The 21074-nt window shown below is 41.3% G+C and overlaps 1 protein-coding gene across 1 annotated transcript in view; it reads right to left on the bottom strand.

The window, feature by feature from the left end:
* The window catches only part of PLCE1 (phospholipase C epsilon 1), a 277145-nt gene that overhangs the window by 71857 nt on the left and 184214 nt on the right, over positions 1–21074 (bottom strand). The window contains exons 5-7 of the mRNA XM_029932248.1: positions 19291–19549; positions 17500–17705; positions 5680–6355 (exon numbers count right to left, since the gene is read on the bottom strand). Coding sequence (XP_029788108.1) covers positions 5680–6355; positions 17500–17705; positions 19291–19549 — 1141 coding nt within the window. The remainder of the gene's footprint in view (positions 1–5679; positions 6356–17499; positions 17706–19290; positions 19550–21074) is intronic.

Below are 21074 nucleotides of genomic sequence, written 5' to 3'. Positions count from 1 at the left end.
GGTGGGAATGTAAACTGGTGCAGCCACTCTGGAGAACGGTGTGGAGGCTCCTCAAAAAACTATCCATAGAACTCCCTTATGATCCAGCAATAGCATTGCTGGAGATTTACCCAAGAGATAGAGAAATACTGATGCATAGGAGCACATGTACCCCAATGTTCATAGCAGCAATGTCAACAATAGCCAAAACATGGAAAGAGCCTAAATGTCCATCACCTGATGAGTGGATCAAGAAGATGTGGTATATATACACGATGGAGTACTACATGGCAATGAGAAAGAATGACATATGGCCATTTGTGGGACGGTGGATGGACCTTGAGGGTGTCATGCTAAGCAAAATAAGCCAGGCAGAGAAGGACAGAAACCATATGTTTGCACTCATAGGTCTAGTAGGAGGACAGGAGAGACCTAGTGGAGGACCAGAGGGAGCAGAGGAGGGAGAGAGAGTTGGGGAGAGAGAGGGATGCAAAACTTGAGAGACTATTGAATGCTCAAAATGAACTGAGAATTGAAGGGGAAGGGGGAGGGGGGAAAAGAGGTGGTGGTGATGGTGGAGGGCACTTGTGGGGAAGAGCACTGGGTGTTGTATGGAAAACAATTTGACAATAAGATATTATGGAAAGAAAAAAAATAAAAAAATTTAAAAAATAAAAAAGCAAAAAAAAATGGCTATCCAAAATACACAGTGCAAACTTAAAACTCAACAATAAGAAAACAAAGAACCCAATGAAAAAATAGTCCAAAGACTTCAACAGACACCTCACTAAAGAAGAGATAGAGATGGAAAATAAACACAATAAAAGATGTTTCACATCCTGTGTCATTAGGAAACTACAAATTAAAATGAGACACCACTACACACTGTTCCAGTCTTCTGGAACACTGACCATACCAAATGCTGGTGGGGATGTGTAGTAACAGGAACAAGAATTCATTCTAGTGGGAATGCAACATGGTACAGCCACTTCGGAAGGCAGTGCAGCAGTTTCTTACAAAAATAAACATTCTCTTACCATATGAACCATCAATCACACTCCCCAAAACAGTAGAAAAGTCCACACAAAAACCTGAACATGAAGATTTACAGCAGCTTTATTCATAATGCCAGCTTTATTCATAACGCCACAACTTGGAAGTAACCAAGATGCCCTTCAGTAGGTAAATAAATATTTTGTGTGTGTGTGTGTGTGTGTGTGTGTGTGTGTGTGTGTGTGTGAGAGAGAGAGAGAGAGAGAGAGAGAGAGAGAGAGAGAGAGAGAGAGAGAAAGAGAGAAAGAATTCCAAGCAGGCTCTGTAGGGTCAGTGCAGAGCCTGATGTGGGGATTGAACTCAGGAAACTGTGAGATCGTGACCTGAGCAGAAATCAAGAGTCGGATGCTTAACTGACTGAGCCACCCAGGAGCTCTGACATGCAAGAATCTTAAATGTATATTACTAAGTGCAAGAAGCTAATCTGAGAAGGCTACATATTGTATGATTCCAACTAGATGACATTCTGGAAAAGGCAAAACAATGGAGACAATAAAAAGATAAGTGGTTGCAGAGGCGGGGGGGGGGGGGGGGGGGGGGGGGGGGGGGGGGGGGGGGGGGGGGGGGGGGGGGGGTGAGGCAAGGTGGGAGGAAGAGGTGAATAGGCAGAGGACAGAGAATATTTAGAGTAGTTAAAATGCTCCATGTGATATTATAATGATGAATATATGCCATTATATATTTGTACAAATGTATACAATGAACTCTAAGGCAAACTGTGGATTTTGGGTGATTATATCAATACAGATTTATCTTTTATAAAAAATGTACCATTCTGGTGAGTGATGATGGCAATGGGGTATGGGGGGCAGGAGGTTTATGGGAAATCTCTGTACATTCCTCTCAATTTTATTGTAAACTTAATTTACAGTTGTAAACACTGCTCTAAAAAAAGAAAGTCTTTAATAAAAAAATTTAATAGACCCATACCATGTATATATAAAAGATTCAGCCTCTAATGCTTTGGTATTTCTAAATTCAGAACACCCTAAGCTTTATTCTTAACAGAAATATTTTAGGTCTGGAAAAGGCAGATGCCTTTGTTTAATCTTCAAAGCAGACTTTCTGGGAACTAAAATATAGTTTTAAATTATAGGAGACTTTTAAACTAAAAGGAGACTTTTAGTTTCTGGGAACTAAAATATAGTTTGACGCTTTCTTTTATTTTGTACAAAACAATACACTTGATTGGGATGGGTGAAGGATGTATGTATCTTCTCTTTTTAATTTGGAAGAAAAGCTATCGTGAGTAAAGACACATTCTCAGGTTTAGAAAACACTTTCAAGTACAAGTATTCTAATACTAGTAAATGTAAATTGATCTAATGGAAATCATAACAAGAGGTAAAGCAAAAGACAAGAAATAGTGATACTTGTAATGAAGCCTTAGGAATACAGGAAAATAAAAGAAGTTCATGTGGACATTAGGATTAGGAAGCTGATTCCTTAAAAATTATTCATGCACTTTTACCTCTTGGCATTATCTTTGTATAGATACTTTAAGTACTGTTAAACGAATCTAATCCTTTGAATAAATCCTACCCAACCCCCCGAAGATAGAATCTGCTTCTGTTGCTTACAACCAAATTGTACCTGATAACCCTGTTTTGACCTTCTCAGCTTCCCAGAGATCTTTCCAAAAACCCAAGATTATGGGTTCTCGGCTCTGCCTGCATAACCTCAGGCCAAAACTCACAACACCAATGTTTCTCCCATACCTAACATCAAATCTCTGCAGCTTACTTTCTTTTATTTTCCTGTATTCCTAGGCTGTATTATAAATGTTACTATTTCTTCTTTTTTTTTTTGTTTTATCTCTTGTTACTGTTTCCATTTGATCAAATGCATTTATTTTTATTTATTTATTTATTTTTAAAAGGCTAAACATTTTTTGGTTTGTTTCATTTATTTATTTATTTTTTTAAATGTTTTATTTATTTTTGAACATCAGAGGGGGAGGGGCAGAGAGAGAAGGAGACACAGAACTGGAAGCAGGCTCCAGACTCTGAGCTGTCAGCACAGAGCCTGACGCGGGGCTCGAACCCAAGAATGTGAGATCTGACCTGAGCCGAAGTCAGAGGCTTAACAGACTGAGCCACCCAGGCGCCCCTCAAATGCATTTAATAGTACAAAAATACTTCTATTTGAAAGCAGCTTCACATACATTCATCACACAAGAAGACTCTGATGTTAGAAAGATTATTTTATTTTCTATATAAGCCCTTTCCAAACTGGGGAGAAAGAAATACTCTTACAGGGCTGTTAATAGAAGTTTGGAAGAACCTAAGACTGTTCATAAATTTCTTTAACTTATAGGTACCTTTAAACTCATTTTTTTTTTTTTTTTGGTACCTTAGGACTTCTCAAGAGCCTTAAGTGTGCCAAGAGGTATTATAAATCACCAAGAGGGACATTTAACATGATGCCTATTTGACCTTTTGTTCTCAAAGTACCAAATTGGATCTTTTTGATGTTCTCCGAGACAATTTAGGAACTGGTCTACAAGATGGGAAAATAATCAGTCGCTGACTCTTTTTTCACTTAAAAAAAATCCTGAGTGTCTGTTTCTGAGAAATGTTGTCTTGCCTTCCTGGGCAGTTCATGCAGAACAGTGTTTTGAGGAAGACCATTGCTTATAGTCTTTATAGAAAGACTATCGCCAGTTTTCAGAAGTGACTGAAGTATATGGGGCTGTTTTGTTGTTACACTGTAATGGCTTGTTTCCATGCAGTGGTGGAGGAGTGGGGGTCAGGGGGAAGGGAAGGGTGTAGCTGTGCGTGTGTGCAACTGGGAAGGGTGGAGTCGGCTCCAGGTCACTTCCTTTGTCTCTGCTTCAGCTGTGCCTCTTACCTCTTCTGCTGTTTCTGCTGGTGCCTCCTTCAGCAAAAACTGAAGGTGGCCAGGGTGAATGGGAGACCAAGTACACCTGACATGGTCATTCAGCTACTTAATGCTGTAAGATCGGAAGGAAACAAATGAAGCAAGCAAAACACATCGTCAGCAGCTTTGTGACAGTGACTGTAACTGAGCTCAGAGACTTTGGTTTGTGTCCAGGTTGAATGGATCTGCATGATTCTGGAAAGTTGAGGAATGATTATAATTAAAAATCAACAAACATTTAGGGGCGCCTGGGTGGCTCAGTTGGTTGAGCGTCTGCCTTTGGCTCAGGTCATGATCTCACAGCTTGTGAGTTCAAGCCCCACATCGGCCTCTGTGCTGACAGCTCGGAGCCTGGAGCCTGCTTTAGATCCTGTGTCTCCCTCTCTCTCTGCCCTTCCCCCACTCACACTCTGTCTCTCTCTCAAAAAAAAAAAATTAAAAAAATCAACATTTATAATAGCTCCTGAAGACCTTTTCTCTAAACAGCTGACTGCATTGGACTCTCCCTGTGGAGTAGGCAGGAAGCAGGTATCTTGGTTTCCATTTTAAGGTAAGTTAACTGAACCACCTTATAAGATAAGTTGAGTTAACTGAAGCCTATATGCTTATTAATCAATTAATCAATTAGTTATTAAGGATATGCTCTCCACTCATCAGTGCTGCATGACTGTGGGGAAAGGGGAAAGAGGGAGCTTTATATATATACACATACATACATACCTATATATATATATATATATGTGTCTCTACTAACAGCCCAGGGGAAAAATGTCTCTACTTGTCAGAAACATAACAGGACCGTGAAAAGTACATGAAATCAGTCATTTGAGTAATTTCAGCCATAGTTCTATTTGTTCTGTGACACTAGATAATTTTTTTTTTTTTGCCAAAAAGGATGGAAAAGCATAACAAAAAAGGAATTGAATGCCTTGATACAATGCACTGGCAATGCCATCAACAGTATCCCCTGTGGCGGGGTTTTCCCAAGCAATCTGCCCTCCCTCGTCCACAGGCATGGTATTCTGGTCCTGCCGGTGTCTCTTCTCACACCCAGCCCAGCTCTGCCACCACCCTTGGCTGGAGTGTTGAAGTACCTGATAATTTCAGGGTTATGAGGAACACACTCCCTTTAAGCAGCTGACTGTGAGAAGCTGCCTCCTCAGGGCTGTGCCAATATAAACCTGGTGAGGAAGAACTTCTCTGAACCTTAGAGGTTCTACAGAGAGGCAGCAGTACACAGAGAATTAATGCTCCGAGAGTCACCTAGCATATTAAGGGATGAAGCAGGGTTTCAATTTTCAAAGTGAAGGTTTCCAATGTATCAGCTCGTTCATAATTAATAATAAAAGCATTCACACTATAGTGGTTTCAATGGAAACTTTGAATAAGTGAAGATGCTTCTATTAACTGGTTTCTTTCTAATGTGAGAAGTACAATGACCATAGTTGCTATTTTCAAAAAAAAAAAATGATAATTGGACCTACTATGATCCAGACACTACTCTTTATACATAGGAACTGGCATTACGACTTGACACATATTAACTCAGTTAAACCTCACAGCCACTCTAATAATGGGTATTGTTATTATTCCCATTTTATAGATACGAAACCGAGGCATGGAAAGGTAAAGTCAAAGGTGCCCTGTATCACTGAGGTAGTAAGTGACAGAGGGTGAGAATGAACCCTGGTGGTCCAAGTGTGGCTTTGCAAGTTTAATATCTTGAGAATTAGGGTAGTGAGGAGAGAGGGAAGGCTACGCCCCTACCTGATAGAGGCTGACGTACTGTTTCCGGAGCCACTGCTGTCTCTGGTCAGGGAACTTCCTCATCTTCCTCACGGCTCTCGTGAGTTCCAGCAGTCCACTGAAGAGCATCTTAGCTGTGTGCTTGGGGGCCACAAAGTGCAACAGTCTATTGTCCGTGGTCTGGAGCCCATAGAGCAGCGTCACGCCAGTCTCTGAGAGAAACATGCTGCCCAGTTTGTTCTGAACACACACAGTGTGTATATCGATGCTAGGGTGTCCCATGTACACAGCTTTTGCTGAGAACAGATCCAAGACTCCCTCCGTCAGACCACTTAGTCCAGCATTGCCCAGTAATGGGAATTTGCCAGGCTCAGACGTGCTACTAAGCACACCAAGTTTTGCTTTTGTACTGGCTGGGGAGGCAGTGGTGGGTTTTATCCAGGTCAAAGTGCTATTGTCAGGCTGAAGCTGGAGGAAGCAGCGGGCAGAGAGGTGCGTGTCCTGGTCGTAGTGGATGACGGTGGCCCCCTGCAGCAGGAACTGGTGCACATCAGCTCGGATGGACAGCACGTACCATGGGATTAGCTCTGTCCCGTGGTCAAAGGCCTTCTGTGGCTCTTCAGATCCGTGAGCATCCCATTCTTTGGATTTCTCAAAGATGTCATTTTCAGAATCCAACAGGTCTCCAATGATAAACCTAATGGAAAAAGATACAAGTTTGATCTGTCTTGTAATCAGAAATGAGAACAACACAAAGCCTTTTGCTGACACTGGACATCATTTTTCACTCCACTGTAAGTTCAATTGGCATAGGAAACATAAAACACTAAAGCTCAGAGTACATTTTTTATAGCTGCATTCTAAAATCATGTATTTAGCAATATGTCTGACTGTAGGCATAAGGAACTACTAGATAAGTTCTTCTATTTTTAATATCAACAATAATCTTCATTATGTAGTAGTTTCTCCTTTTGTGTCAGGAATGTTAAATACATACATTTTTTTTTTTTTTTTGAGAGGGGATGGGGGTGAAGGGCAGAGGGGGACACACACTGAGAGAGAGAGAGAGAGAGAGAGAGAGAGAGAGAGAGAGAGAGCGAGACAGAAAATCTTAAGCAGTCTCCATGATCAGTGTGGAGCTTGATGTAGGACTTAATCCCATGACCCTGGGGACATGGCCTGAGCTGAAATCAATTTGGACGCTCAACTGACTGAGCCACCCAGCTGCATTATTATATACATTTTTGTACTTAATTTGACCTACTTGTGAAGTAAGGCTCCCCCCCCTCACTTTTTTTTAACCTATGAGGAAACTGAGGTTCAGAAGGGGTAAAATAACTCATTCCAGGTCATCCAGCTCAGAAGAGGCTCTGACTCATAAGCCTGGGACCTTCATCACTAATTTGATTGCCTTCTACTTGACCAGAACCAAAAGTTGTGACCTGAACACAACGGGGCTAAAATAGGAAGAACAAGACTTAATAAGCTGGCCTAATAAGTGCCTCTGTTAAAAAATAAACTACCATTGGGGTGCCTGGGTGGCTTAGTTGGTTAAACGGCTGACTTTGGCTCAGGTCATGATCTCATGGTTCATGGGTTTGAGCCCCGCATCAGGCTCTGTGCTGACAGCTAGCTCAGAGTCTGGAGCCTGCTTCAGATTCTATGTCTCCCTCTCTCTCTGCTCCTCCCCTACTCATGTTCTGTTTTTCTCTGTCTCAATTTAAAAAAAACCAAATAAATAAGAAAAAAATTAAAAAACACTTAAAAAATACCATTAGTTCAAATGCACTCATTGGAAAATACAGCCAGGATAGCTAGATGAACAAGAACCATTCTCCTTGACTCAACCTTAGATTTTCATTGTGTGTGTGTGCATGCAGACACACATGTGTACGTACACATGTGCACATTAAGGACTTGTCTGCTTGGAAGATTTAGCAAGTTGTCTTCCCCAAGTTTGGAATCTGGATTGTTAGGGCCAGGAAAATCTGGGGGTAAGGCAAAGGAAACTTTATTGCCTCCTTTCTATATGGCCACCTTTGTAGGAATGTGCCCAAGAAGAACTTGCTGTTTTCCAAAGCATGAAGAATTTTTAGTAGGATCAAGGTTTCTGGGCATCTGGGTGGCTCAGTCGGTTAAGTGGCTGACTCCTGATTTCAGCTGGGGTCATGATCTCATGGTTCTCAGGATCAAACCTTGCATCAGGCTCTGTGCTGACAGCATGGAACCTGCTTAGGAATCTCTATCTCCCCCTCTATCTCTGTCTCAGCCTCCTCTGCTCACACTGTCTGTCTCTCTCTCAAAATAAACAGAATTTTTAAAAAAAGAGTAGAGATCTTTAAAAAAAGAAAGTAAAAAAAAAAAAGATGAAGGTTTCTGCTGTTTGATCCATAGACATTGCTTGCAAAGTGGTGGATAACATTGAAAAGGAGCTGGTCCGTACATCTTGGGAAGGAACATTCCTGCTGACTTGAGGTATTTGGGCGGCATCATACTGACTCCTGGCAAGGCATGAGCAGCGGCACTGGGCTTCCTCAATTCTTGGTCTAGATTCCAGTCCCTGAGCAAGATCCTACTCCTGCTTTCAAATGGCAGGTTCTTCCTCCTTGCCTCCCATAAATAGGTACTCTTAAAAAAAGAAAGTAAATCTACCAGAGATCTCACAAATCTGATAATCAGAATATCCCTTTCAGATAACACACACTGGAAACACTGGGAACAATCCAAATGTCCAGCAACAATAAAATGTATAATTAAAATTTGGTGTATTCATACAATGTAACAAATTGCACAGCAATGAAAATGAACAGGTAGTAGCTAGTGCATTGCAACAACACAGACATATTTAAGCAAGAGACACAAGAATATATACTGCATGGTTACTTGTGTGTAAATGTAAATTTCAAAACCGGGCAAAACTATACTATGTTATTTAGAAATGTACAAGAGGGGTATAATTATAAAGAAGAGCAGGAAGTCGTAGTGAATTTTAGTCTAGGGGAAAGGTGGTGGCAAAATTGAGAAGGGAAGCACACGGCTTCTGGGTGCTGGCAACGTTCCACTGTGGGCAGGAGTTATGCATGCACTGACGTGATGATTATCCAAATACGTTGGTTTTTTTGTTTATTTTTTTCAGAGAGAGAGAGAGAAAGAGAGAGGATGAATATGAGTGGGGGAGGGGCAGAGAGAGAAGGGGTACAGAGGATCCAAAAAAGGCTTCATGCCGACAGCTGTGAGCCTGATTCGGGCCTCCAACTCACAAACTCTGAGATCATGGCCTGAGCCAAAGTCAGATGCTCAACAGACTGAGCCACCTAGGTGCTCCCAAAATACATTGTTGGTTTTTTTTAAAATTTTAACTTTAGAATAATTTTAGATTTACGAAGAAATTTCAAAAACAGTAGATCTCACATTCAGTTTTCCCTGTTAGTATCATCTTACTGGGATGGTATGTTTGACACAAATCATAAACCAATACTGATACATTATTATTAATTAAAATCCATACTCTATAGAGTTCTGTCATTTCTTTCCCTCCATGTCCTTTTTCTTTTCCAGGATTCTATTCAGAATGCCATATTATACTTGTTATATTTGAGAAGTCTGCCAGCACATGTAAGAGGTAGAAAGTTATTTTCTACCTCCTCAAGGGTAGAATATCTATATAAGTTATTTGGAATTCTTCTGCCCTGGAGATTTGTCTCTTCTTTCCCATCTGTTTATTTATCATTTAGGTATGGATTCATGAATATGTATTTAATATTTTGGTTTATAATCTAATTCTACTTTACTTTGTAGCTCAAACTGTTCCAGCTTTGGCCATGGGAAGCTTTCTTAGTTGGCTCTTGTATCCCTTTGACATTTATTGTAGTTTATTTGTTTGTTTTTAGCACTTCTTTACTTTCTGGTACCACAAAATGCCCCAGGCTCATCTTTCATATTTCCTGTCCTAGCCCTAGGATCTGCCATTTCTCTAAGGAATTTTGCTTTCTTTTATTGAAGAATGTTAGTAGAAATCAAGATCTGGGTGCTAGGTGCAAACACATCCTATTTTATGTACTAAAAAAATTTTTTTTACTATAAATTTATTTATTTATTTAATATAATTTATTATCAAGTTGGCTAATATACAGTGTATATAGTGTGCTCTTGGTTTTGGGGGTAGATTCAGTCCCATGATTCATCGCTGACATACAATATCCAGTGCTCATCCCAACAAGTGCCCTCCTTAATGATTATCACCTATTTTTCCCTCTCCCCCCGCCCACCACACATCAACCCTCAGTTTGTTCTCTGTATTTAAGAGTCTCTTATGGTTTGCCTCCCTCCCTCTCTGTTTGTAAGTACTTAAAATTTTTTTTAATGTTTACTTATTTTTGAGAGAGAGAGATAGAGTGTGAGTAGGGGAGGGACAGAGAGAGAGAGGGAGACACAGGATCTGAAGCAGGCTCCAGGCTCTGAGCTGTCAGCATAGAGCCCGACATGGGGCTCGAACATGGATCTCAAATTGTGAGATCATGACCTGAGCTGAAGTTGTACATTTAACTAACTGAGCCACCCAGGTACCCCTTATGCACTTTTCTTAATAATGTTACATTTAATGATCAAAGTAAAGAAACAAAAAGAAAATCCTTTTTGTCTAGCTTAGCTTGATTCCTCTGCAATTGTAGTCAGGAACAATGGAAAACCAATACTTACCTATGTCTTCTTCTATAAAAGTATGTTCATGCTTCATACATATAGCATGGTGGTTAGGAACATGCCGTCTATAGTCACCATGGGTTTAATGTTTAGCTCTGCTACCTATTTGCTCTGTGACCTAGTCAAATCATTCAACCTCTCTGAGCCTTACTTTACTTATCTGTTAATGGCAAAACAACAACAACAACAACAACAAAAATAATGCTTATTTCACAGAGCAGTTGAAGTTCAAATAAGATAATACTTGCAAAGCACTTAGCACCGTGTCTGGCTCAGTAAAGTAAACCACTATAATTAAATCTAGGAAGACCAAGATTTCATTCTTCCAGATTCTCTTTCCCCCACCTTCCTTTTCCCTATACTAAGTTGGCCCAACTATTGCTCTCGAGGGATTTTCTTTAGGGCCACATTCAAGCTCTTTTATCTTTTTATTTTCTTTCTCTGGGATCATGTCTACATTCTCCAGGTCACACTCTGGTTTTTGTTTTTTTAAGAGCGGAAAAAATTCGATTGGTGTCTGTACCCATAAAGTACACCATATGTTAATTTAGACATTCAACTTCTGATTTTAATTGAGCAAAAGAAAGAGTGTTTCCCAAAGTCGATTTAATTTGAGTTCTGAGCTAAATCAAGTATTTTCCAGTGAAAAACTATAAGTATTATTAAAAACAGTGTCTGGGGTGCCTGGTTAAACGTCTGACTTCCGCTCAGGTCATGATCTCACAGTTCATGAGTTCAAACCCTGTGTTGGGCTCTGTGCTAACAGCTCAGAGCCTGGAGCCTGCTTCGGATTCTATGTCTCCCTCTCTGTCTGCCTCTCCCCGGCTTGCACTCTCTCTCTCAAAAAGAAATAAACATTAAAATAACCACACAAAAAAAACAGTGTCCAGAAAGGAAAATTGTGAGGCTTTTCTGGAGCCTGTTTCTGCTGCTCATTGCTAATGTAAACTGGGAGAGAGAGACACTGTCTTTCTTAGCATCAGTTTCTATTTTTGAACACAAAAAGAACTAATGCTAGGTGCTAACAATTCCATTAAAAAGGATTCTTCCTGGAATGAATGCCTACAATAAAAATTACAATTATTTTGGTAATGAAATAAGTTGATTTCAAGAAGGAAACTAGTAGCTTTGTCTCTTAGATCATATGGTGAATGTTCTGTACTCCTGTGCCTGATTCTCTCAGAAGACAAGTCTCTGTGGGTTTAAAGGAGGAGTATCATGGCACGTTCAAGGATTATTTAGGGACCAAATAACATAATCAAAAATCAAAGTTGGTATTTACCAGCAAAGCAATTACTTTGTCAAACTTAGGTCATATGCCCTAAGAAGAGGATCACTGAGTGAAAGAGAAGGAAAATGTGTATCTGAACCCCTTGGAGAAGTTCCACAGCGTTGGTCAGTGAGAAACCATAAATTGACAGATAAATATTTTTCTAATGTTCCCCAATGAAAATTTTATATGTGGGGACAAGTGGGCTATTAATCAACTTGGTTAGATATTTTTAAAAAATGTTTATTTATTTATTTTGAGAAAGAGAGAGCACAGGGAAGGGGCAGAGAGAGAGGGAGAAATAGAATCCAGAACAGGCTTCACCTTGTCAGCACAGAGCCTGATGAGGGGGCTCCATCCCTCCAACTGTGAGATCATAACCTGAGTGAAGTCAGGAGTCGGACACTTAACCGACTGAAGCCATCCAGGCGTCGGAACCTAGTATGTATTTTCCTAATAACTATTCATTACTTCCTACAAGGTTAATACGATTACAGGACCATGATTCATCATGATTCGGAGCCAGCCTGCCTGAGGTTAAATCCTGGCCCTGGGAGGTATAATATCCTGAGTAAAATGGAACTATTGTGAAGATTACTAATTTGATATATGTAAAATATTTAGGACAGTGTTTGCTCACAAAAAGGCTCTCAATAAATATTAGCATGTTAAATATCACTAATATTATTATTGTCTGAATTATATTTGCACAGGCAATATTCTAGAATGTAACCACTCAAACAAGCATTGCTTCACTGTGGAAGTGGTGTCCAAGTTTCAGGTTGGGATGCAAGTGATAAACTAGCTTCAGCTGAATGTTGTGCAGACAGTAGGAAACGGCTTTCTTTGTTATAGGTCACAGAAGTAGCACTGGTGTTGGGTATTGGCTGAGGAGACAGGTAGAGAGAGAGAGAGAGAGAAAGTCCCAGGTATGCCCAGCAAAGCCAGGGGTGGTGTGGGGGAGACCATGTTAGGGGCTGGGCTGGGCTGAAGCAGTCAGTTGTATATAAAGGATGTTATGAGGTGGGTGTTTGTTAAGCCTGAGGCTGGTTTGCACCATCCTCTGTGGAGAATAACTGGTTCCCTGTCATTTTATAATTTTGTGCCTGCATGTTGAGTGTGTGTGTTTCTGAGATACTGTATTTCCTTCTGCTTGGCTTTCTTATTTTCTGTCCCTGTGGGATTGGATAATCTTCCAGGCAAGTCTCAAGGAGGTTGTTGAAGTAGGAGAGCAGAATTCAGCTCTCTCCAGTAAGGAAGGGGTGCATGACTAAGGGGTGGTCCTAAAATGGTGACTGCTGCCAAGTACCCACACCTTAGTGCCAGGCCCCCAGAAGGGTGTGATGGCAGCCATTAACTCCAACAGCCCCGTCTACATGGCATTACAGTGTAAAACTGCTTATCTCACAAAATCCTTAGGACATCTCTATAAAGCACTATGGCCATTTCCATTTTACAAATGACAAAACCAAGGCTTTGCGGGATGAAGTCACCTACTCAGGTGACATAAATAGAGACTGTTGGCAATGTGACTGCTAAGTTTGAGTTCTTAATCATCTCAACCAGCCTCCATTCTAAGGTTCTGTCTGAGCTCCTTATCTACTTATATCCAACTTCTTAAAATGTACAAATCCTTCTTAAGCTGCAGCATCTTAAAGAGGGGCAACAATATTAAGAACTTGCAGCTCCTATATGACTACACACTCTTTTTACACAGCTTAGTATTTTTTTTTTGAAGAGAGAAAGCAGAGTGAACATGTGCACAAGCAGGGGAAAGAGAGAAACTTAAGCAGGCTCCACATTCAGCGTGGAGTCTGCTGTGGGGCTCAATCCCATGATTCTGGGATCATGACCTGAACCAAAATCAAGAGTCATACATTCAGCTGACTGAGCCACCCAAGCACCCCACATCTTACTTAATATTCTTAGTTTCCATTTCCCTGCAACGGTGTCACAAGCTTCTCTTATGTCTCCATGACCTAGACATACTCACACAGGCAAAACTATGTTTTCTTCATGATGGTAAATTTTAAAAATCATTATTTTTTAAAATTTTATTTATTTATTGGAGAGAGAGAGACCATGAACAGGGGAGAAGGGCAGAGGGAGAGAGAGATAAAGAATCTTAAGACTCTCTACATTCAGCATGGAACCTGATATGGGGCTTGATCCTATGATCCTGGGATCATGACTTGAGCTGAAATCAAGAGTCAGATGCTCAACCGATGGGCCACCCAGGTATCCCAAAAAGTCTTTATTAATGAGCTTTATAGGTTGTATGAAATACAACTGGAGTGTTTTTAGAATTCAGGTGTTCCCAATCTATAAGAACTAGAAATAAAAAGAAGGGCTAGCCCCTCTACAGTGACAAGAAATGCCTTGAACACTGCAGGAGAAAAGACCCTGTCTTGTACTGAAAGTGTGGTCAGGCTTATGCGTCAGCTCTGTAGGTGTCACATGGGCAAGTCACTTCGCCTCTCTGGGCACCATTTCTTCATCTGTACAGGGGAGTTGGGTGAATTGACCTTAAAATTCCACTGATATTTTGAGATTCTCTAAACCCTATTCCTATCCTGCTGAGAACTTGAACTTTTTATAATCACTTTCCTGGGGTTTCTGTGAGTACTTCAAATGGGTTTTCTGGCAGGAGTAGCTGGGAGATTTGAGAAAAATTATAAGAGCATTCTTCAGGCTGGGAGAGGCAATGACCATGAGACTGTCCCTTCTTTCTTTGATGTAATTTTCAAAGTTGGTGGTTGCCACAGGAACAGGGCTGAAGGTTTATAGAGTCTTTGTTTTTCGGCCAAATCAACAACAAAGAATGGTTCTTATGGGTTTGGGGACCTAGAAATCCCTTTGCCACACACATCCCTGTGCTGGAAATTATAACACAGGGCTCTGGTTCAGGAATAGATTTCCAAGTTCTGGCAGATGGTGCCAGGAACAGTGCTTGCTGATTTGGGTTCAGTGAATTCTATTAAATATCGCCACCCCCAACTCTGTGTTCAATGGTTCTTTTCAGTGGAGCAGCCACTTGGGTTAAAACAAACTATTTCTGGTACTGAGCAACATAGCGTTTAATGTGATTTTAACGTGGCTTCACAGGATATTTGCATTTTTGTGATTTTTTTCCCCCTTCTAAGACTGCTTACCAGTAAAGGCTGGAAAATGGGAAGTGAAAAAGAGCAACATTCTTGAGATGTAGATGATAAAATGATTAGAGAGGGGACAAGAGAATAAATAGAAAATTGGAAATAAAAATTTCAGGTGAGGTGGTTGGATGAAATAAGAAACATATTACTTGAAGGAACTCCAGGCCAAAAAACCCCACAAAAAACAAAAAAACCCAACCCAAAAAGATGTTAAGGGAAACTCAGAGGCTAGGTTTCTAAGGCTCAATCAAAGGCAGCATTCCTAAAAGTACTTTAGAAAGGTTGACATCTTTAAGTAACACCTCCTACCCCTCCCGACATGGGCCCAAGAGAAGGTTGTTAGAAAAAAGAGCCATATAAAATTCATTATTTTATCTATTCAGGGATGATGTATCTCTTCTAGTAGGGTGTAACAAAGGAAAAGGCATGCTTCTTCTCTACCTCATCTGTCTGATTTTCTTATAACTATTGTGAAGCTTATCATGGATCATCACTGTCTCTTTCCTTTGCTCACTATGAATTCTCAGAACAAAATTTAATCACTGTAAGCACTGGATAGTATACACTTGACTATGTTTTACTTTTTCCTATCCTATTTCCCTTTCTCCTTAATATTGTTAATTATTTATATTTATTCATTTTTTATTGTTTATTTATTTTGAGAGAGAGAGAGGATGTGAGTGGGGGGTGAGCAGAGAGAGAGAGAGAGAGAAAGAAAGAGAGAGAATCCCAAGCAGGCTCCTTGCTGTCAGCTCAGAGCCCAACATGGGGCTTGATCCCACAAACCATGAGATCATGACTTGAACCAAAATCAAGAGTCAGGTGCTTAACTGACTGAGCTACTCAGGAGCCCCTATTTATATTTATTCTTATAAGACCTACAAAATCTTTTGTGGAAGGAGGTTAGTATATACCTAGATACCTATAAACACAGACAGGCAGATAGAGTTAGATATAGATTAAGGACTCAAATGGCTATGAGATGCTTCCTGTGCAGACATGTGTTCATTTATCAATGGTCCTCTCTATATACAGATTACTACTAATGTTGGCAACAGTTAGTGAGAAAACTTTCAAATAATCTTTGATATGAGATAATCTTTAAAAAAATACCCAAAAAACAACTGGTAGAAGCTACCTGTGAGACATTTGTGCTTTATGGCCCAGACACTGTGGTAAGATTTGAGCACCTGGGTCCTTTGTAGGAATATGGAATAAGGTTAACCTCCTTAAAACATAACAGCATCAGAGGAGCGCCTGGGTGGCTCAGTCAGTTAGGTGTCTGACTTTGGCTTAGGTCAGGATCTCACTGCTCATGAGTTCAAGCCCCACATTGAGCCCCACGTCGGGCTCTGCTAACAGCTCAGAACCTGGAGCCTACTTCAGATTCTGCCTCCATCTCTCTGCCTCTCCCATGCTCGTGCCCTCTCTCTCTCAAATATAAAACATAAAAAACATTTAAAACATAACGGCTTTAGAAATTCAGACATAAGGCATTCATTTCTATGTTCACAACAGATTCTAAGGATTTAGCACTACAATTCCAAAGAAATTATTTTCTGAAAACACTGTTGCCCTTCCCAAAAAGCAGGCTCACATACACAGAGACAACCAGGAAAGGCTTTGCAAAACAAACTACAATGTCTTATAAACGCTCACAATTGTGTAGAAGGACTCTCAGGTACCTGCAAGACACGACTCATGAGTGCTGGCTACAGATAAAATCTTTCGTGGCAAAGATGTCAAAGCCAATAGACCTAATGGTTTTAGATGGTGCTAGAGGATTCCTCTAACTGGACAAGGCTCTGCCATTTGAGTTAGACTTTCCCATGAACAAATGGCCTTGAAGAGGCACAACATATGCCCCAAGACCACTGATTTCTGAACTTCTCATTTGGTTGTGGGCACACGTTTAGATAGGCAGCAATGGCTGTAGATAAAGGACCAACTGGAACAACTGAACAATTTTGAAGCTACAGATGCCACCTTGCGGAGCCATGTTTCTGGAAGTAAGATCTTTCTCTTTTTAAAAATGTTTATTTACTCTTGAGAGAGAGTGAGAGCATGCACGTGAGTGGGTCAGGGCAGAGAGAGAGAGAGAGTGGGAGACAGAGGATCCAGGGCAGGCTCCAGCCTCTGAGTTGTCAGCACAGAGCCCAAAGCGGGACCCGAACCCATGGACCATGGGATCACAACCTCAGCCCAAATCAGACATTTAACCAACTGAGCCACCCAGGCACCCAGAAGTGAGATCTTTAAACCACCTGACTTAACAATCACCCAGAGCTTAGGTTATCTCCTAAAATTAGAGATTTCAGGGTGTCATTCCAGCCCTAATAATCAGTGTATTTGACTTAAAATATATTAATGTTTGTCCCTGTGCCCTACTCCATGATTAATAATAATTATTTTTATAGAAGCTATGAAATAAATAAAATACATGGCTCTAATCCTAAAACCTAATTTGTCAAATTTTTAGATATGACAAGATAGCTCTAGTTTATTCTTTTTAAAGAGATAACAGGTGGCAAGAAGTTAAATTACAAGCAGTAAATCTAGAACAAAGCGGCCAAGTTAGAAAGGAAGATTCTAATTCAGCATTGGTAGAGTGAGACACAAAGCGCGGCTTGCTGATGAAGGTGGTCCACCTAATCACAAACTGAAGTAGGAAAAAGAAAACAGAAAGGAGCATCCCTTTTTTTACATTGTAAAACTTACTGCCATCGGGCTTTATCCCTTAAGGAATTTTTCCTGGAGCTGTTCTCCTCACTGGGGCTGTCCTCCTCCTCAGCCTCCAAGCTTCGGCTGCAGCTCCTGATGATCTGAAAGATGCTGTTGACGGTGGACCCTTTCTCTGAATTCTTCAAGCCATTAGGACCCACTCGTTGTAAGAAATTATCTTGTCCACTGTAATCGGCTACAAACTACAGAAAAACATACCAGGCGTTTGTTATTGCAACTTCATGTACTGTGTCTTAAATAACCTACTTGGGTAGGGAAGTAAAATCGCAGCAGCTGTAAATAATGGCAGTTGTGCCTATTTTTTATTGAAAGAAAAAGAAAAAGCCTCCAGGAAAAACATTTTTCCGTTTCACCACATGAGCTATCGGAACTCACTCTTGTTTCCACTACGACAATTTTAGTTCCTGTAGGAATCAACACTGTTTCAAATTTACAACACAAAAAGTAGTATTATTTCAAGGCTCCCGAGGGAGAAGATTAGTCCCACTTGGCAGAGGAAAGGTAGGGTTGTTTCCTCCTGGCAGAGAGAATTGAGGAAAACCATGACAGAAGTCCATTCTTCTATGGAACCAGATAGCATTCCTGGGGCCCAAGGTGAACTCGGCGAGCAGAGGACGTTTGCTTTATTTCCCATAGAGCCTACGGTAGCACAGAGGCTTCCTGGGGGTTTTAAAGCTCTTATTGTCTGCATTCGTGATCAGGGAGTTTCTCTCATGAGAGGTAAATGCTTCAGCTGTGTCCCTCGATGTGGCATCCTCTGCATGTAAGACACGAGGGAGCCGGCGTGGGTACAGCTTGACAGGACTTGTGTTAAGCTTTCTTCTCCATTTATTGCACTTTTAACTTCCCACATCAGCCAGAGAGATGCAAGCTGGTAGTGTTGTCTCTACCTGTCAGGGGCTCTTAAGTCTCCCTGATACCAGGTGATGCTTGGTTCCCAGGTGATGTGGAAGAGGCTGGAGTTTTAGGAGTCTTCTCAAGGCCACTGAGAAGGGGTGTATGTGAGTGTGCGTGTGTGCGCGCGCGCGTGTGTGTGTATGTGTGAGAGGTCAGTAGTGGTGCTGTTGCCATGGTGACAATGTCTCTAGATTTGGGTTTGGAACTGTCAGCTATGGAACTTCTCAAAATTCTTGGTAAAGTTCTCCTCATTTCAGTCCCTTCTCCTTTCATTTCTAAACACCATCTAGGGAGGCTTCCTTATCTTTTTCCAGTTTCTCAAAGCCCCTTCTCTCCAATGCCTGATACCCTGATTCCAAGGCTCACAAGCTCCTCTCCCCTCTGGGAGTTAAGAACAAGAAGCCATGGGCCTGGGAGAGCTCAGACAGCCGTGATCAGAGCCTGGAGCTGGTTTTTCCATGAGATGCCAGCTTCTCCAGGGTCCTCCCATAGACGGGGAAAGCAAGGCAGCATTGACCTCTTGCCATTTTTTCTTTTCCTGATTCAGAAAAATTACTCCTCTCACTTGATTTAACCTCTGCGTCCAGAATCATTCTCACCCAAGAGAGAAGAAAACCCCAGCAACCCTTTAAAAAAATCAGAGAACAACACCCATTTCTACCGGTACTTACACACTGCCCCATTAAAGCTAATTTATCAAGAATACACCCCAAACAGTGCTAGCTGGCATTCTTTTCTCAGGAGCTTCCAAGGACCTATTACCCAACACGGCAGTGACAATGGATTAGCCTAGGCTCAGCAGGTTATCTCCTGGCTTTAGTGCATGAGGAGCCAGGCGGGAATAAAACTTCAGATTTTGAAAGGCCTTACCTCTAGAGTTTCTTCTCGGGAATTGTACCTCGGGCAAAGCTTCATGAGGCCGGAGGCTCCGTCCAGTACTTCACAGAGCTCCTTCAGAAACACTCCACAGAATGGAACCACCTTACAGCCAGGTATATGCAGAGCCCGCGTGACCACCTTCTTGTACTCACAGGAAGATTCGTGCTGAGCCATGGCGTCCTTCAGGCTCCTCATGGCCTCCAGGTCAGACTGGTCCATAAACTGCCACATTTTTAAAACTTTTCTTGACCTATTGCAAGTAAGTGATGTTTTTTGAGACCAAAGGAGAAATAATATAGTTTGCAGTATAGAGCCCAAATTCCATACAAATTCATTCTTTTTGCCTCAGTTTTCACTGTTTTAATATTTATTTAGGACTTCTATCACCACCTACTTCCCCAAATGAGGTAGTACCTTTAATTGAAAATTGATTTTTTTCTTTTTTTCTTTTTTCTTTTTTAATAGTTTATTGTCAGATTGGTTTCCATATAACACCCAGTGCTTCTCCCCACAAGTGTTCCCTTCCACGACCATCACCCCTTCCCCCCTCTCCCTTTAACCCTCGGTTCATTCTCAGTATTCAATAGTCTTTCATGATTTGTGTCCCTCTCTCTCTCCAACTATCTTTCCCCCTTCCCCTCCCTATGGTCCTCTGTTAGGTTTCTCCTGTTAGACCTATGAGTGACAACATATGGTATCTGTCCTTCTCCGCCTGACTTATTTCACTTAGCATGACACCCTCCAGGTCCATCCACTTTGCTACAAATGGCCAGATTTCATTCTTTCTCATTGCCATGTAATACTCCATTGTATATATATACACCATATCTTCTTGATCCATTCATCAGGTGATGAACATTTAGGCTCTTTCCATGATTTGGCTATTGAAACACAACATTAAATAAGACAGATACAAATAGCACATGTGGAAGGAGTTAATTTTGGAAGGTGGGCGCTAAATCTATGTTTGAGCTTTTCTGGCAGCTATAGCCAAAAGGGAAACCTAGTAGGTCAGATGGTTTGTACAGCTATTTATGGAGGACTGTCTGCAGAAAACATGGTCCATCCACTCTTGATCTTTTAAATGTTATCCTTGGATTAGGCCAGTCTATCAGTAATATACACGAAACTTGTTTTGGCCTCTTTTATAGAATTGCTTTTACTAAATTCAGATTTGACATTAAGCCCCAGGCTATCCTAAGGGACATGATCTTAAAATACTATTTGCATAACAGGATGTTAGATGGGACTTTTCCTATGATGAACTTGCTGCTGACAACAACAGGTGACACTGGACCCCACTTCCTAAAGAGAAGCACCTGGTCATCACAAGGGTACCTCAACTGCCTGCCCTTTGTCCATCAGCTCATGCAGAGGAATTGGATCTGAGCAGCCAGGCAGGGAATATTTCTTTTGAAAGAGTTGTCAGAGTGTTATATTTGAGAAGGAGGGCAGGGGGCTTCAAGTGAATGCCATAGAGAGGTTGACCTTTGTCCTGAGTTTATCACAGAGTCTGGTGTGTGACTCCTGCCTGGAAAAGTCTAAAGATGACAGGCTGCCTAGGGCTGCCCGAAGATTCCAGTGGGCCTATCCTGCATTTGCAGAATCTGGGAGGGGAAAACACTGTACATTTCCTGTGAGTCTGGAAAGGCCACTGTGAGGGGCAGTTCCAGGTGTCCACGTGAGCTGCCTAGAAAGACCTGGCTGCCAAAGGAGGGATCCTAGCAGAAAGAGTGCGTGAGGACAGGGCCTCCAGAGCTGGATCCTGGAGACTG

Source organism: Suricata suricatta, chromosome 2 (genome assembly GCF_006229205.1).
Source record: "Suricata suricatta isolate VVHF042 chromosome 2, meerkat_22Aug2017_6uvM2_HiC, whole genome shotgun sequence".
Taxonomy (NCBI): Eukaryota; Metazoa; Chordata; class Mammalia; order Carnivora; family Herpestidae; genus Suricata; species Suricata suricatta.
This window is presented reverse-complemented; position numbering and strand designations above follow the sequence as displayed.